General features: G+C 39.2%; 1 protein-coding gene and 1 long non-coding RNA gene across 3 annotated transcripts in view; one reads left to right on the top strand and one right to left on the bottom strand.

Annotated features, from left to right (window-relative positions):
• Nucleotides 1–378: 378 nt before the first annotated feature.
• On the bottom strand, nucleotides 379–14967 carry PGRMC2 (progesterone receptor membrane component 2). Its single transcript, XM_045552294.1, has 3 exons — nucleotides 13512–14967; nucleotides 3303–3458; nucleotides 379–1682 (listed from the first exon to the last, which is right to left on the bottom strand). Exons 1-3 carry the CDS (start codon nucleotides 13927–13929, stop codon nucleotides 1585–1587), a joined length of 672 nt encoding a protein of 223 aa, XP_045408250.1. The 5' UTR covers nucleotides 13930–14967; the 3' UTR covers nucleotides 379–1584.
• The window catches only part of LOC123638578, a 60072-nt gene continuing 55545 nt past the window's right edge, over nucleotides 14345–18871 (top strand). For both annotated transcript variants that reach the window (XR_006735399.1, XR_006735398.1), the window contains exon 1: nucleotides 14345–14817. This is a non-coding gene — a long non-coding RNA (uncharacterized LOC123638578). The remainder of the gene's footprint in view (nucleotides 14818–18871) is intronic.

Below are 18871 nucleotides of genomic sequence, written 5' to 3'. Positions count from 1 at the left end.
TAGGGCTTTTCCAACCTAATATTGGAAGAATCTAGTATCTCTCAGTACCATATCCTTTAATGTTTTCTGTTTAATAACTACCACCTGGAGTGCTATTACTTCTAGTATAATCAGTTGGCATCAAAATATAAGGTAAAAATATGTACATTTTAATATATCAATTCTTACCTGAATAATCTCAGAGCTCGAGAATGTTCCACAAAGTGGAATTTCTTTCTAAAGTTACACTGAATGTGGTACAATGTGTACAACTTAGTTAACCAGTGCCTGCTTTTCATTTCCAAGATTTTTCCTTATCTTGAATCAAATGCACAATCTTACTACCATATCATAATGCACTGGTTTACAGTTTTGTATATAAAGTCCAACTCAAGCTTATTTTGGTTTATTGTACATGCTTTATTAAAACGGTACTTGTATTTACAGTATCTGCAGAAAGAGTCCCTTCCAAGGCGCTCTCACACACATTCGGACACACCCATACAGGCATCCATACTACAGCCCCATGCACCGCACCAGTGACATGTGAGGGTCAGACACCTAAAATTAGGCAGCTGTTGGGGAGTAAGTGTTGTTGATTTTTCAATTTTTTTGGAAAGAGAAAAGCATGGGAGAATGCATTTGGCCATTACAATGCTAATTAAGTTTGTGTATATTAACATATATGGCAGTTAACACTGAATATTCCTTTTACATTCTATATACACAGAATGACATCAAGGTTTTGCAGTCAATAGAATATGCCAACTTCAGTCTCAATGCTGCTTGTAGTGACTTCTGAATTCATATAGGGGCTTTCCCTAAAAATAATTCAAGTCTGTGTAAGTGAAATAAGGCACAATTAATATCGATTTGATCTAGGGAAGGCAAGGGAAGGTAAAGGAAGGGATAAAAACTGGTTTCAAGTGATCTTATTATTGGGGAATTAGCTTTGATGTAAACCCACTTGAAATTCCTTCTTCTAGTTTCTAAAGATTTCTTAGAAATAAAGGGTTTTTTTTCTTTTCCCTGACAAAGCCAAAAAGAAAAGTTTGGGAATTCACATTTTAATGTTTCAGTAGCCTAAACTACTCAAATTGATGTGCAAACCCCACCTCCCCTGCCCAGGTCTCCTCTCTCCTCAATGCTAAAATAAAAACAAAGCATGGGAAATAAGAGTCCCTTGCTGTTTTTTGAGAGATTTGTACACTTGAGTAGCAAATACGTATCTGGTTGTCTTTGATATACTGAAAGAAAGAAAGACAGAGATGAGAGAGAGAGAGAGAAACGAAGCAAGGGAGCAAAAGGAAAGAAAAAAGAAAAAGAAGTAACCTCGTGACTTTCTTGCTCTTTAAAAAATCCCTATCTCCTTCTTTTCAAGATGATGAAGCCCCACCAGACATTACAAACAACTGCAACAAATGAGTTTGGCAGCATAAATAATGTCTAGTATTTAAATCTTCATAGTGAGATTCATTTATCTTGTACACAATCTGTTGAATGTTTTTCGCAGCAGGTGACTCAAACCCAAAGACGCTGGACATTCTGTGAAAGGGAGTAAGAATTGCAGTTCTGAAGGCCCCTGACTTTGGTTGTTTACAAAGTTCAATCCTGTTTATTGTGATCCTTGGTATCTTCTTCATCTGTATATTCTGATGGCTCTTCCCCTGGTTTTAGGAGTCTGCCTACATAATCATATTTTTCTGAAAGATACATAAAAAAAAAAATAGTGATCAAGTTTGTTTCACTATTCCATTATACAGAGAAAAGGCATTTGCCCCCTTAATTTCTGACCTTTTATTGGTCAGGAATTAAAGCCTAGGTTAAGAATGATTTTAGAATCATAGAGAATAAGTTTTAGAATCATACAGAATAAGGTAAGTTCTTCCTATTGCTTCACTATGGCTTTACACATGTAAATCTTGAAGAAAAGAAAACAATGTTAGGGAACTTATAAGGCTTGGGAATTATTCTTAGCAAGTGTTCTGTAAGAGCGGATTCTTAATTGGACACTACATCAGAATCTCTTGGAAATTTTTAAAAAATATATACATGTCCAGCATCCATCTCTGAGTTACCCAACTCAGGCTCTTGGGTTAGGTCTGGGGACAGGTACTTTAAAGCTGGTCTTACTCTAACATGCACTGTTTTTTGAGTCTCAGAATGGCTCTTTAATTCTTACAGCTCAAAATATTATAATTCAATATATTGGGCTTTGCACAGAAGTGAGATAAAAAAAATTCAGGGCCAATATCTCGGAGTAGGGTTAGGGTTTACATTGAAGACACCGTAAAAGGAAACAGCGACTTTCTCGGGGCTGAAGCAGGAGTGGAAGAGTATGCAAGGTGGAAAGTCATATGGTAAAGGGATCCAACTGGGAAATATTCTTGGGGACAAAATGTGACATATGCTAGTAGTCCTCAAGCAAATAAACTAAATGAGGAGATAAAACTAAATTGTTACTTGTTATCCTGTGTTCTTTGAGGTCTCAGTGTATAGCGCCTGTCACACTATTATTCTTTCCCTTATCAAATTCTCTTCTTAGATCTGTTATTTGCTTGTTTTTTCTGTTACCATATGTTTGATTTGGGACGCTATCTGTAGAAGGTGATACAAGTTTAATTGTTTCTTGGTCAGGAATCAGAGCCTAGGTTAAGTGAATTAACTGTCAGGAGGATTAGGTAAGAGGACTGCTTCAGATACTAGAACCAGTACAAGTATCAAGAAGCCAGAATAGCTGTTCCAAGGGATCCAGGGGTCAGATAAATAGTGGACACAGTGTCACACAAGTGGTAAAACTGAGTCATGAGTGTATAATAAAGGGGAACAATATTAAGGGTGAGACCAATAAAATCACTTCAGAATTATCATTGTAGTATCAATATTAGGAATCAATTCAGTTTTAAATATAAGCCTGTATTTAAAAAAACTATACCTTAATGAACAAACCTTAAAAGACTAAAAGTATCACAACTTTTATGAGACTTTATAACAAGTCAATTTTTAAATATAGATTTTCAAAATAATTATCACATGTAACAATCATATATTATTTAGCTATAATTTTTTTTTTTCAGACTGGGTCTTGCTATGTTGCCTGGCTGGTCTCAAACTCCTAGTATCAAGAGATCCCCCTGCCTCAGCTACACCTGTAGTTCCAAGTACAGATGCATGAGACTGGGCCCTGCTGAGCTTTAGAGATTTTTAAAATATCATTGAATAATGATGGCAATGAAAACACATGATGTCCTTAGGCTCTTAAAGCATGTGAAGTAATATACACTTTCTTTGAACAAATACAGAACCCAACAAAATGTAGGTACCTTTAAACTGCATTTCCCATTCTCGAACACTCTCCATTTGTACTGCATTCAAATCTGAGAGATCATCATATTCATCTCTAAGTGCATCTTTATCTAGGCAAAATGTTGCTAGTCCTCTGGAGGCATCCCTACCAGCAAATATTCCATATGGACCCGCTGAAAAAAGAAAAGAAATTATTTAGATTGTCTAACAATACTTTGGACTGTCTCAAAGGAAAAAGTAAACCCTTACCATGACTCACATTTGGTACATACCCTTAATTTCGAAACACATACAGATACTAGAAAGGATAATGAGAAGAAGTTTGTTGGAAATCTGCCTTTTGATTTTAAAAAAAAAATCTTTTCAATGAAATTTTAAACCTTAAATTTCAATTACTTCAGATAAACTTGTGTTCAAAATGAAGACTGTAATTAGGGGGAAGAGAAAACTTAAGCAGTTAGGTTTAGAAGCCAGTTAGCTTGAGAGGAAATGGTGTTTTACTGATTGCTATTAATTAACAGTGGCATCTAAAAATAATCAACAGGCTGGGCACAGTGGTTCATGCCTGTAATCCTAGTACTCTGGGAGGCAGAGGCGCAAAGGACTGCTTGAGGTCAGGAGTTTGAGACCAGACTGAGCAAGAGTGAGACATTGTCTTACTAAAAAAAATAGGAAGAAAAAAAAAAATTAGCCGGGCATGGTGGCTCGCACCTGGAGTCCCAGCTATTTGAGAGGCTGAGGGAAGAGGATCACTTGAGCCTACGAGTTTGAGGTTGCTGTGAGCTAGGCCGACACCATGGCACTCACTCTAGCCCAGGCAACAAAGTGAGACTCTGTCTCAAAAAAAAAAAAAAGAAAGAAAAAAAGAAAACAAAAGAAAAAAGAAAATGGGACACTATTTACCACTGGCCAAGATTTATAACTTCTAAATTAACATTCAAAAGGGTATTAAGCATTTAGAAAAATAAATTCAATATTGTCTCTATTTACAGAGTAAAATCCAAAGTTCATTAAATTGGAGTTAACTATTTTTGGGAAAATGTTAACTTCTAAAATTAGGCAAGAATGGCATGTAGGGAAAAGAAAAGAGCCCACCTTAAAGCAGTTATGTCTTTGTGTATGCATGCATGTGTGTGCGTGGTATGCAGAACTCTATATGCTTTGTGGCAATGGGTGCTTTCAGAAGATACACACATACACATAGATATATACACAGAGAGAAAGAGAGAGAGAGAGAGAGAAGGAACCAGTGTGATTTTTTTATTCCTTGACAATGACAAAAAAATCTTTAACATTATATATTGCCTCTTATTGCTGACTGAACCAATGAATATAAACTTTAAAACTGTATCAAGTGAAACACACAAAAGGAAAAAAAAAATGATTAGGGCTATAACTGCCTACAAATAGAAAATGATAGTTTCAACTTTTTAAAGAATTTTCTGGTAACCTAACTTTCCTCTCTGAGAGTTTCCCAAAGTGGAAGGAACAGATTTTGCCTTCTCCACTTGGCAGATAAAAAACAGGTGCAGAGGCATTCAGTGACTTGCCTAAAATTACTGACAGAACTGGAAGTACTATTTCTACTCTTCTAACTACCCCAAACAGTGTACCTTGAGAAAACACATAGAAGACCCAAAAACCCAAAGATGGAGTAACAACCCTGAAAACTGGAGCATTTTACTACCTTCAAAATTTCAGGGGAATGGAAATTTTAGAATGCTTGTTAAAATCAAAATTGAAGAGAATTAATAAAAAAGCTGTAGACATGAACAGCTTTTCTTATCATTCTATTATAATATTTACCTCCATGGCCTGCAAACATTAATATACTTCAGGCACTTCAGAGTATAAACCATAAAACATATTTAAATGATAAAAATGATAAAAGATCATTATAAAACCAGCAATCAGAAAACCTTCCATCTTTGATAACTATTTTTTGTACTTAGGTCCACTAAGTCCCAAGACTTTTAGAAAGAAGTATGAAAAAATTGACAGAATACCTCTCAAGAAGACAAGATACAACTAAGCACTAGACGATCCACGCAACAAGTGACACTGGGCAAGTCTCAATTTCCATAGTCCTTAGATGCCTCACATATAAATTGGGGAAATTATTTCACCTGCCTAAAGTTGAGGCCAAACTAGATAATCTGTTGAATACTATAAATCTATAAAGGACTGAAAAGCCAATCTTGCTTCTGAAATTTGAACTACTGTTGAAAGCTCTTAGCAACACTGTGGATTGAACTCATGGCCTTGGTTTCAGGACTCACTGGGGTGGGGGCTGGGGACCAGAAAAAAGACTGAAAAATTAAAACCCCAGTCCTGTGCCACGGACCTGAGTTTACTCAACCCATGTAGAATGGGAATTCTAAAGGAAAAAACAGCATGGACTCAAATATCTATAGGAATTAACAAACAGTAAAGATAATACTTCAAGTGTTAGGAAAAAGTTATTATTCCCTATAGGAAATGATGTTGGAATAACTAGATAGCATTCCTTTAAAAAATATAATCCCATAAAAGTTGGATCCTTATTTCACATCTTAAAGCAAAATCAATTTCAAATGAAACCAAAAAACTTAAACCATAAAAGTACTAAAAAGGCTATAGGCTTTATTTAGCAGCCATAAAAGAAAGATAAATTTTAATATATACAACCAAAAATTTCTGTGTGGCTTAAAGAAACACCATAAATAAGTAAAACATAAATAAACTGGAAAAAAATATTTGCAGCAAAAGCTAAAATCTGTAAGATCAACAATATGATTAAAAAATTGTGGAAAAGGATAAATGAATTAAATGCTATATACAAAAGGAAACACAAATGACTCAAATTTTTGAAAAGATGTCCAACCTCACTCAGAAAAAGAGAAATGTGAATTTAAACAATACTCAGTACCATTTAACCCCTCAGATTGACAAAGCCAAAGAAGTTTAATATCACATTTTTGGCAAGGACGTGAGAAATAGACATTTTCATGACGTATAAATTGTTCCAACCTCTCTGGAGGGCAGTTCAGAAATAAGCATCCAAATTAAAAATGTCTATACCCTAAGCCTCAGTAATTTTACTTCTAGGAATTTATTTTATAAATATAATGTTACTCACATGTGTAAAATGACATGTACATGAATATTAGTGCAGCACCATGTAATAACAAGAGATTGGAAACAACTTAAATGTTCATTAACAGTGGACTATTAAATCATGATTTAGTCATACAACAGAATATTATGCATGTATTCAAAGAATGAGATGGCTCTCGACACTGATATGAAAGGCTCTCAAGACATTAAAATATTGCCAAAGGTATGTTTAGAATGCTATAGTTTGTGTGGTAGGAAAAAGGTACATGACTACATGCTTGTACTAGCACCGAAGAGCTCTGGAATAACATTTAGACTGGTTCTTTCCCTCTATGGAGGGCAACATGGTGGCTGGAGATAGTTGTGGGAAGGAGACTTATTTTTCACTGTATATAGTCTTTTGAATTTTCTATCTTGAGAATGTACATCCTAATAAAAACATCATTTGTTTTACTTACATGAGGGCCTATTTTGAAACACTCTCCAGGAACACTTACACAACCTAGGGCTCATGGAATATTATAGGAAATACCCACCGAAACAAAAAAAGCCCAGTAACTATTGAAGAAAAGTTCACAATAAAAATTATCTTTTTTTTCCACTTATGAAATATCCAGAATAAATAAAAATTATAAACTACAAGAAAAAACAACAGGAGTAAGCATATACAATAGATAACCAAAGGGAAAAAACAGATAAAGGAAGACAAACTATGAGTAAGACTGCTCATCAACAAGACGACAGTGACATGATACTATTGAAGATTTAAGGTAAACAATATTCAATCTACAATTTTATATCCTAAACCCAATTATTATTCCTCAGTGAGACAGATAATGAAATTTTTCTTATTAAATAACTATAGGACGGACGTACCTCACTAAAATGAAAATTGAACTCTAAACAAAGGAATGAGATGCAAGAAATAATGAATTTTTAAAAATGGTAACTATGTTGGTAAATTTAAATGAGGACTATTAAAAAAAGATAATATTTAACCAATTTTGGCGTAGAGTTTGAAAAAATACAGTGGACCTACAAGTCTAATAGTGATACTGTGGAAAATAGGATAGGGGAGGGATTAGAGTTAAGGCTTTCTAACCAGTGCCACAACATATGATTATGTTTTACACAACTCCAGGGGACACTATCCACATTTGTAGTCATGGCAGTTTTGTATATTTATTAAGAAATAATCTGTCAAATGTCAGTCAAGTGTCTTAAAGAGCCAACTTTTTCTAATTCACGATGTTTGGTTAAAATTCATATACTGTTCAGAAGGACAGGCTAGCATCTATAGCAAAAATTTAAGGAAATCACCAGAAAAACTAGAAATAGAATGCATCCAACTAAGCAGAGGAAAGAAAGCAGAAGGAACAACAACAAAAAAATCCATCTCAGAAGGAAACATAGTGGGGAAAAGAGGCAAAGAAAAGGTAAAGAGAAATCACAAAATAAAATGGTAGAAATAAACCTAAATATACCAGTAATTATAAAATATTAAAACTAATTAAGGTATTAGAAGATATAATGCTAATATTATATTTAATGAAAAAATTCCACCTATATGTTATTTATGAGCAAAAATGAAAACATAATATATTGAAAATACAGGGATGGATAAAGAAATACTGAATTAATACTAACAAAGGCTGAAGTCAAATCTGAAAATCAATAAAGGTGATAAGGATGTTTCTCTATCTATCTACCTATTTATTTATTTTTAGAGACAGGGTCTTACTCTTGCTCAGGCTGGTCTCAAACTCCTGACCTCAAGCGATCCTCCTGCCTCAGCCTCTCAGAGTGCTAGGATTACAGGCGTGAGCCACTGAGCTTGGCCCAATAAGGATGTTTCTAATACCATCAGTTCTAGATCTAGTGCTAGGTGGCTTCAATTTGTTCAGTATAGTTACATAGTAAGCATAGCAATAATCTGGCTTCAGAGCATTCTCACACCCAATGTTTGCATGGCTGGCTCCTTCATTCAGGTTTTTGCTTAAATGTCAACCCCTTTTTCTTGACAATCTAATATAAATAAGGTACCTTTCTTAACCATCTAATCTCAATAAAGTCTTTCATTACCCTCTGTTATGTACCCTATTAACTTCCTTCATGGTATATTTAATTACAGGTTATAATTATACATTAAAATACTTGTTTATTGCCAGTCTTCCTCAACAGACCATTAACTCCATGAGGGTAGGGACGTTATCTGTTATCAGTTAACTCCATTTTTTACAGTATCTTATTTAAGGTTTTACTGTAACAAAATCCAGGGAATTCCTCCTTGGTATTTAAAAATGGAGCTGAAACTCCATTATTAAAGATCTGGCAACTGCATGTAGCCTCTAAAAGAGTAAGGAGTTATACAGTGATATCTGTCATGGGTACACAGGGAAAGGAGTGGTCTTTGTCACAGAGTATTGAAAGAATGATTAAAAGAACCTGAATGGCTAATTCCAGATGTTACTAAATCAACTTCTGTCTTCCTCCCTGAATAACAGCTTCTGGTCTCATACTGATTTTGTTGTTGTTGTTGTTGCTGACCCTCCGACCCCCCTTTTTTAACAAGCCTGTGCCTTTCCTTGGAGCATACTGGTTTTAAGTTCTCCTTTTATTATTTGCTGTAACATTTAACACAAATATAATTCCCTCACAGATTAAAAACAATGGGATGATATGGAACTCAGAGAAGCTAACCAAGTAGGTATTGTAGAAATAACTAGTAGAAATTTGAGGAGAATATAAAAAATCATCAGAAAATTTAGCTGATCCTTTTTGTCTTACTGTAGGTAATAGATGTATATGGGTATTAGTCCAAACAACAGACAGTTGGCTTCAAAGCAAGAAGCAAGGAGCTAGTAGTATCAACTTTAGGACATCCATGAAGGAATAAGTAAGGTTAGGTCTGGTCTTTATGTTGCAATTCTTGTTTTAACTGCAATTACACAAACTAAAGTATTATACAAAAGTGGACATATTAGGCTGGGCATGGTAGTTCACACCTGTAATCCTAGCACTATGGGAGGCTGAGGCGGGAGGTTAAGGTCAGGAGTTCGAGACCAGGCTGAGCAAAAGCAAGACCCTGTCTCTACTAAAAATAGAAAAATTGGCTGGGCATGGTGGCCTGCACCTATAATCCCAGCTACTTGGGAGGCTGAGGCAAGAGAATTGCTTGAGCCCAGAAGTTTGAGGTTGTTGAGAGCTAGGCTGATGCCATGGCACTCTAGCCTGGGCAACAGAGTGAGACTCTGTCTCAAAAGAAAGAAAGAAAGAAAGAAAAAAGTGGACATACTGCAGATAAAATTTAAAAAGAATGAAAAACACTTAAAGGCACATGTGCTCCTTTCCCCAACCTCCTAAATAATAGGCATCTCATGGGGTTCTTCTTATGTGACTTTTTTCTTTTCAGTGGAAATTAAAAGATAGGGTGGAAAACATATGGCTTCATTATATGTCAAAGAATACTCTATATGGAATAAGGGAGAAACAGTATATCTAGGTTTTAGGAATGTGGGATAAACTATTAAAAAGGTCATGTGTACAATTTTTTGCCATACCAAAGAATAAATAAAAACAGCTTTGGTAGAATTCCACTGCAGTAATATTAAACCAAATTATTAAAAATTATACTGAGTCTTCAAAATCTATTATGATTCTGAAAATATTTGAAATTGGATAGATTATGTTGTAATACAATGGAAAGGAATGCCATTGTGAAGCCAGTTAAATCTGGGTTTAATTTTTAGTGTTGCAACTTACTAGATACATGACTTTGGGCAAAACCTAAGTTTCAGTTTCCACATCTGTAAAATGGGAACATTACCTATCTTATAGGGTTGCTTGAAAATTAAATGAGATAATAAGCTCAATAAATGAAGTTTCCCCCTCCTCCTACTCTGAACACTAGAATCAGTGCTGTTCAACAAGATAAAAATACCTTACAAGGTGCCTCACTGGTGCATCAGTTTCATAATCTGAAGAAATACTCTACAAAGTGCACTGTCCAATATGGTAGCCATGTGGCTGAGCACTTGATATGTGGCTAGTGTTACCGAGAAATTTAATTTTAATTAACTAGCCACTTGGGGCTACCATATTGGACAGCACAACATAAACCATGAAAGCGTGTTTCTTTGAGGCTTTAAATCCTTATGGGAACAGGGGATGGTATAAAGAAAAACTACTTTAAGTTTCTCTACAAGTTTATCCCACACTGCAGTTTACAAGAAACAGTGTAAATAAGTTTTATCTAGATTTATGAGATGTATCTGTGTGAACCAAGCCAATTTACCTAAAATGCCTAAACCTCAGACTTCCCATGACAGGAATACTTACCAACTTCACTGAGGAACTGTGGAGATGACAAATAAATGGATCTGATATGATACAGTTAGTGCTTAACAAGTCTGGTGTCCTTTGTCCTCCCATATCCATTGTTTCTTACATGACCAAACTTTCTTCACATGCTGGCCAAGTGCCTGACCTGTTACTAAATTTTATATTGGCAAATGTAATTAATGCCAACTGTTTGCCAAAATGTGTTTACATTACTAAATTATATATTGTCAATACTGAATTTTTTAAGAGCCTGAACTTTAACAATGTATTACTAAAAAGAAAAGTATGTTCAACATTATGTAAAAATCTCACAAAACAATCTTTAATTCTAAAACCATTGTTGTGAAATGGGAGTAGATATTGGCTAGGCATAGAAACTAAGGATTATTCTGCTACAAAACTGCTTAGTTTATTTGAGGATGAAAATAAAAATTAAAAGCAAAACTCAACTTATATCTGTTTTGTTTCACAGCCAGAAAACTGGCTTTAAGATTTTTGGAAAGTGCTACATTTTCTATTAATATGAAATATCAACTATTCTAAGCCCATAAGATGATCTATCTGGCTATCTCTAGATTCCTTTCAATAACAAAATATTCCAAATATCGCTATTAGGTTGCTGATCAATACCTAGGTTCATCACAACCCGGGAACTGGTGGAAGCTAACCTACAAATGACTTTTCCACTGTTATCTGAGAAGCCCCCTCAGTGTTCATGCCACACAAAAGCCCTCTACATTACAACTATGACTCTTAATTTTTAATTTCTGTCATAGAACAAACATTTGCCGCCGGAGACTGCCAAACTGCCTATGACTGTCTCTCCTAGCTATTTTCAGATAGTGCCAGGGCAACAATGTGTTAGGACCAATATGCTTCACTGTCAATTTAGACAGAGGGTACAAAGGCAGACCTTTTAGTTGGGTAAGCTTTATATTAAAAACTTTAGGATACTTCCAGAATTCTTTATAAATGGAAAAAAAAAAAAACTTAGGCTGAGGCAGACTGCATGAGCACAGGAGTTCAAGACCAGCCTGGGTAACATAGGGAGACCCTGTCTCTATTTTAAAAAATGAAAAATATACAAATAAATAGAAATTTAAAATTTAAACCTGTACACAATTTTTAATCACTTAACATTTTTAATACCAATGGAGAAAAAACTTTAGGTACAAAATACTGTGTAAATCCTTGATCTAAAAAAATTTAACTCGTCTGTTTAAATACTGTACTTTGGCCCCATTCTCTTGTCCCACATGCTCTTAAGTAAACAAAAAGTATAAACCATTTCAGTTGATAAAAGTAGGCAGATATCTGGTGTTCATATTTATGTAATTAGAAGTAAAGACCTTACAAGCTATCTATGACTTTGCTGGATTGAACCCATACACACAGAAATGCAATCAACTAAGAAATAAATAATTCAACACCAAAAATCTCCTATTCTTATCTCTATTTCAATTAACAAACAAACCAAAGCACTTCTAAGATATCTTCCAGCCACCAACCACTGAAATCAGAAGTATATATTTGCAAGCCTCAATAAATCTCATGTACTAACAGATTAAATTATGGAGGAAACCACCTTGTTTCCAGACTGCCAACCCCATGAACTTTAAGGCTTGGAGGTATTCTTTCCAATAACAGATCGCTTTAGGTCTCTAATTTTATTATTTATTCTTAGTGTAGTCATATTTTTTTAAAGCTTAGTATTAATCACTGCACAACCAGGATGTACAATGTTACTCAATTTTATGGTATACCAACAGGTTCCATGAGCCTGAAGTTTATTAGCATAATCCAAAATGTATGTTATAAAAGAAGGGCTTCTAACTCAACTACCCTACATAAACATTTCTCTGAAAACAATTATAAAAATCTTTAACTTGTACAACTAGTGCATGAATGGGAGTATGAACTTATAGCTCTTCTAAGTTTCTCCTCAGTTCTGCTAGGTGAAAACACATTATCAACATGTACTTGAATACTCGCCTTCCTACTATCCTACTAGCAAAAAAACCCACAAAAAACAAAAACAAAAAAGGAAAAAAAGAAACCAGACAGAAACGCCTGCTGGGTACAGGAGCTCCACCCCCAAAACTCAGGGCGAATATCCTTGCTAGTCATTTTAATAAGATCTGCATTCTTGTCTGTCCTCATCCCACATGCATTGTTAATCTTGGGAAGCATCTCCGAACTAAAACTGGTTTTAAAAAAAGAGTCTGAGGTGTTGCTTATACGCCCGGACTTCACAGACGGAGGGCTGGGATTTGGAATTACGTGTCCCTAAACGTGGCCTTGTGGGGAGTACTAGAGAGAGGGAAAAAGGAGATCAGTGGCAAAAAGAAAAATATAAAGAAAGCTGTGAATTGCAAGGCCTAAAACTTTAGTCCTTACTTTAGAAATCTTCCCTCCCTGCTGCCCCACCCGTCCCAGGAATCGGAAAACTCAGGATAGGATAAGGGCCAGCGTGACTGGAGACAGCTATAAGGATTTTGAACAATTCGGCACAAGAAAAGGCTGCAAGGAGAAATGGGATGGAAGAAAGATGAATGCTGAGAGCTGGTCCCTAGGGCGCCGGACCCCGACTTGCGGGGGGAAAGCCGAAGGAGCCCGCGGCTGAGCGTGTGTGGGGGGCGGGGCGGGGCGCCCCAGGTGCGGCAGCCAAGACACGAGGGTCCAGGCGTGGAGAAGGCGAGGCAAGCTAAGCCGGTGCCCAGGGGCCTCCCTGTCAGAAGGGAGCTGCTTGAGCTCCAGGGGGTCCTCCCCGTCCCCGTCCGACTCCTCACCGGGGCCGTAGAACTTGCTGCCTTTGGTCACGTCGAAGACTTTCCCATTGACCGCGAGCAGGATGCGCGGGGTGCGGGACCCGTCGTACTGGCGCAGCTGCTCCAAGCTGAAGTCCCGCTTCTTCATGCGAGGCAGAGAGGCGGCGGGGCTCTCCTCGCCGGCCCCGGCCCCGGCGCCCAGACCCCGCCGCCCCCAGCGCACCCACAGCCGGTAGGCCCCCAGCAGCACCAGAGCTACCAGCGCCACGTTCAGCAGCATCTCCCCGCCCCCCGTCAGAAAAGCCAAAGCCGCCGCCGCCCAGCCGCCCCCTTCCGCTGCTCCTCCCGCGCCGCCCGGGCTCTCGCTGCTGCCGTCGCTGCTGCTCTCACTGCCACTCCCCAGGGTGCCTAGCTTCACGTCCCCATCACCCGCCGCCATCACTGCCCGCCAGCGCCTTCCTCCTCCTCCCCGCCCCCTGCCCTCCCCAACCCCACGGCAGGCCCCGCCCAAATGGAGGCCTCCCAGCCAATAACGTGAGGGGAGGGGGCGGGGTCAGGCCGGCTCCTGATTGGGTGTCGACGGGGTAACGTTGTCTCAAATCTCCCCCCTTCCTTCTTTTGCTGGACGCGCTCTCGTGCGACGCCCCGCCCACCTAGACCCACACTTCCCCGCTCTCTCCTCGCCTCCGCTGAGTGAGTAGACGAAGGGGGCGGGTCTGAGGAATAGGCGCTGCGCCGGCCGCGCGCGCGCACGGGCCGGGCGAGGGCACAGCGCGTGCGCGGGTTCCGAGCGCCACGCGCTCTCCTTGCCTCTGTAACCTCTGCGGGCGGCACGCTCCGCCCAGTCTCCTCGCTGTGCGCTTGCGCCCCGAAATCGCTTCCCTTCCCAGGCCCGGGTTCGTGTTAGCGATCTCCCGTCTCTCCCGCCGCTTTGCTCTTGCTCCGCCTCGGAGCTAAACGTGCACCGAAGCGGCGGCGGGGCCGTGCCTTAGCCGGAACGCCTGGCGGAGGGCGCGGGCGGGCGGCTCGTGGGAGGCCGCGGCGCAGTTTAAGTGCGAGGCGCAAACTGATGAAACTGATGGTGGGAGTCGCTCTCTCCCCAGGGCGCCGTTGCGCCTGTCGGAAGCCCAGAGCGTGGGCGCGAAGACTGAGCAGCTCTGAGAAGTTTTGGCGACGAGCTGGAGTCTTGCTGGAGTAGAGGGAATGTACGGAGCCCTCACTGGGGTTGTTTGGCATCACCAATCTCCGTGCTTCTGCGCTGGCACCGAGCGGCCACTGCCCGGTAGTTTTGGCCAAGGCTGCTCTTGTGGAATTTTTTAGACTAAAGGTCTCGTTATTCCTTGAATCATAATTTCTGCGGCGGTGGGGTAGTGGGTAGGATGAGGTGGTCCTTCTTTTCGCCCATTCACCTTTATTTACAGCTTTTGTTTTATGTGCCTGAGTCGTCTTTTAGCCTCTCAGATCCTTAAAATTTTGGCATAAATGTGACCTCTGAAGCCTGGCCTAGTCTATTGTCTTGTGTCCCTGAGCCTTCCCCACGAACTACCTGGTTTGATGGGTGAATGAAGGTGTAGCAAGGGAGTGGCCGTTTTCTTTTAACTTTAAGGAACCTATGTTGGAGGACAGGCATGGGCAAGCCGTGGGGGCTTATGGTACGAGCTAATGAGTGCTTATTAGGGAAACAAAAAGTGGTCCTTTCTGGCTTTAAGTGAGGAGGAGCAAAGTCTGGAAAACTACAGCCTAGCATCCAAGAATAGGTTTGGGCCTTATGCTGTTGGTTTTGGAGGAGCCACTGGTGAGGATACTGACGGGGCAAATGACAGGATTAAAACTCGTCCTAGAGAGATTATCTAACAACCAGGTGTATGAAGGATTGGAGGGGTGCAAAGAATGGGAAACCAGTTAGTAGGCTACCATATTTGTGCATGAAATGAGGACATTCAGAATTAGTGGTGGCATTAGAGTAGGAGTTGACAAACATTTTCTGTGAAGGGCCAGGTAATATTTAGGCACTGTGGGCCATAAGGTCTCTGTTCCAGCTGTTCAGCTGTGCATTGTGATGAGAAAGCAGCCATAGAACTTAAATGAGTGAAGTGGTTGTGTTCCAATAAAATTGTGGACATTGAAATTTTACTTTAATTTCAGGTGTCATGAAATCTTATTCTTTTGATTTTTTAAATCATTTAAAAGTGTAAAAATCATTATTTAGCCCTTGGGAAGGCAAGAACAGCCTGCAGGCAATACTTTACTGACCGCCGCATTAGAGGTAATTTTTTGAGGCCAGAGTAAACAGAATTGGGAATAAGTAAATGGCCATACAATCTATCCTCCAATATAGAACACTTTTGAAAGTAAAAGAGGGCACTGTTAATAATTATACCTGGAGAACAGAAGTAAAATCAGATTATCTGAGGCAAACTTAAATGAAAAGTTACCCTAAAATTAAGGGTTAGGAGAAGTCAAAATTGCTTTAGAACTTGGTAACAGAAAATGGAGGTGCCAATGATAGAAATAGGAAGATGGAGAAGAAACTGGTTTTGGGGAAAAGATAGCTGTAGCAGTCCCAAGCGTCTCATACAATTGGGATGACATTGATAGGCAGGAAGAAAGCACCCCCAGAGGCTTATCTTATTGGCTAGAACAAGGTCATTAACTACCCCTAAAGCAGTCATTGACAAGGAGCATGGGACTACCATGATTGCTTAGTGTTTGTCTGGGTTTTGCAGGTCTGTGCTGTGCATTGCTAGATGTTTAGCTTCTCTAGTTCCTTCCCACCAAATCACTAGCATACCCCAGGCATGTGGCACAGAAAAGCAACTCTTTCTCTTCACCCTTCCCACACTCCCTAGAGGGGTAATAATGGCTGAGAACCACTGGGTTAGACCATCAGGATTTACCTTGGAGCTGAATTTTGTGCGTGTAGGTTTCTTTTCCTTGATTGGTTTGGAAGGAAGAGAGGAATTGGACAAGTGTTAAAGTTCTCTTGTCAAGGAAGTGGGGTGGGGAATGTTGGGTAGCTAATATCGTCTGCCATGGAAGTAAGTTTTATGTCTTTGATAAAGTAAGTCTTGACTTCATATTTGAAGCTTCCCCTCCCCCAACTTTTTTTTTTTTTTTAGTTTTCTAAGTAGATTATTCTCATTATAGGTCCCCTGAACTGGTCTAATTGGAAGTTCTTCCTATTTTCCGCCGTAGGTAACAATCTCTCTCCCAATAGAATACTCCTGTTTTGAGTACTGTAATAACTTTCCACCTGGTGACTTGCTTTTAGTCTTTCTTTATTGCATGCCTCCCTGAAGGGACTAGTCTTGTATTCTGATGTCCTTTGCTCAGATATCAATCTCTGGGAGTGTTCAGCAATGTAAAGAGGACAACTCAGAATGCTCAGTTTGCCCTCAGGGATCTCAACAGATCTCTAAATGGCTTCCGTGCCTTCTCCTTCTGCACATGGCAAACAATCCCTCAGATGCCCTCTGTTACGGTGATATGTTTGCCCTTACGATACCTAGTCCCATGCCCCACACTTGCTAGGTTCATTCCTACTCCAAGACTTTACTCATACTATTTCTTCACTGAGAGTGCCCTTCTCTCTCCTGTCCAACCATCCAAATTCTGTTTCCTTCTGACTCTTTTTCTAATTCTACCTCTCCCCAATGCCTGTGACTATATCAGCCCACACCAATATTCTTTCTTTAAATTTCCATGGATTCTTTGCTCATACCACCCATTTTGGCCTTTTATTTTATGTTCTTCTTGACTATTCTGTGATTGCAACTGTTCTTTGGATACCAAGATTTCTCTTTTGCCCCTGTAGATGCTCTTTTTCTTATTCCTTCCTACCTTCCTTTTCTTCTTTATATCCCTACATTTTCTAGAGGTCATCCATAAGCATGTATCATCTACATTCCTTTTTCCTATTGTTACCTTTTTTCCCCTGACACTTCATCTACTTACTGATTTACCTATCATCTCCGACTTCTCTCTGGGAGATATTAATATTAGTTCTAGCCATCAAATATTTCCATTTCTTTTCCCACACTCATAGTAGACTTGGATTTCTCGTTTGACCTCAAGCATGGCCAATGAAATGTGATTAGAAGTGACCTATGCTATTTCCAAACAAAAGCTTTAAGAACTTGTGCACATTTGTCATGCTCTCTTTCCTTTTTCCACAGTGATGGAATATTTTAGTTATCGTTCCATAACAAACCACCCTAAATCTTAGTATAATAGTTTAAAAGTCACCATTTTATTACCTCTAATGGTTTTGTGGGTTGAATGGGCTCATGGGCAGTTGCCTAATCTTGCTTAGGGTTTCTCATGTGGTTCTAGCCAGGTATTTTCAGGTGCTGGGATAATTTGAAATCTGAACTGGGTTGCTAGAATGGCTAAGCCTTTCTTCTTCCCCATGTTCCAGGGACTCTCTTCTTCACTTGGCTTCTCCAGCAGAGTAGCCTGACTTCTTACATGGTGGCTCAGGACTTTCAAAAGCACAAAAGCAAAAACTTCTAGTTCTTTCTAAGTCTTAGGCCTGGAAATAACACATTCTATTGGTAAAAGCAGTCACAGGGCCAGCTCAATTTTAAGGGGAGGGGAAAATAAACTCTTGATAGGGGCTGTGGGAAGAGTGACAAAGAATTTGTGGCCATCTTTAATCACTACACCAACAGTGTCAGATTGTTTTGGCTTCCATCAGCCAGGGTCTCAGAGTCAGGACAAAGTAGAAAAGAGCTCCCAGGTAATACACACAGTCATATAAATGAGAAATACATCCCTGCTGTTCTAAGTTACTGAGATATTTGGGATGGTTTTGTATCAGCTTTTCTGTACTAATATAAAAATTGGTACTGGAACAAAAATCTATAATACAAGGCATTGACATATATAAATATGTTACAAATATTAGCATTTAGTTGTTAGGCAGCATCCAGCTCTGACTCACTTACGAATTTCCTATTAATAGTAAACCTAGCTCAGAAATTTGCACCATGATATTCAATAAATATTTGTTAAATAAAAAAGACTTTCTTATAATTATTTTACAGGAAAACACTTCCCCACCCATCAGATGTTTCTTGAAATATGGAGGGGGTGGGGTACCACTGATGTAACACATGCCACTCTGTTCCAGTGCTATCAGTGAGTTTTTTGATGTGTAAGTTTGGCACAGGTGCAGCCCACTTTCTTCTTCTTTCCCTTCCTTCTCTTGGGAGTCATGCTGCCTGCAGGAAGTGTGCTTCTCTGCTACTTCATATCACAAGTTTTATAGGGCCCTGCCCCTGCCAAGGGAGGCTTGGGGTAAGCTGAATGGGATAGGCTTTGTGGGGAAAGGGAAACTTTGGCTTGGGAGCCAAGTTCACTTCCAGGGAGTGACAAAACCT

Source organism: Lemur catta, chromosome 5 (assembly GCF_020740605.2).
Source record: "Lemur catta isolate mLemCat1 chromosome 5, mLemCat1.pri, whole genome shotgun sequence".
In the NCBI taxonomy this organism is placed as follows: domain Eukaryota; kingdom Metazoa; phylum Chordata; class Mammalia; order Primates; family Lemuridae; genus Lemur; species Lemur catta.
The sequence above is the reverse complement of the archived record's forward strand: the minus strand, read 5'-3'. Positions and strand labels throughout refer to the sequence as shown.

Excerpts from the sequence above, each read along its gene's own strand:
- PGRMC2 (XM_045552294.1), bottom strand. The coding sequence starts at position 13,929 with ATGGCGGCGGGTGATGGGGACGTGAAGCTAGGCACCCTGGGGAGTGGC. Across the intron at positions 3,459-13,511 it reads CAGCAAGTTCTACGGCCCCG|CGGGTCCATATGGAATATTT; the intron begins GTGAGGAGTCGG and ends TTCTTTTTTCAG. Across the intron at positions 1,683-3,302 it reads ATGGGAAATGCAGTTTAAAG|AAAAATATGATTATGTAGGC; the intron begins GTACCTACATTT and ends TGTATCTTTCAG.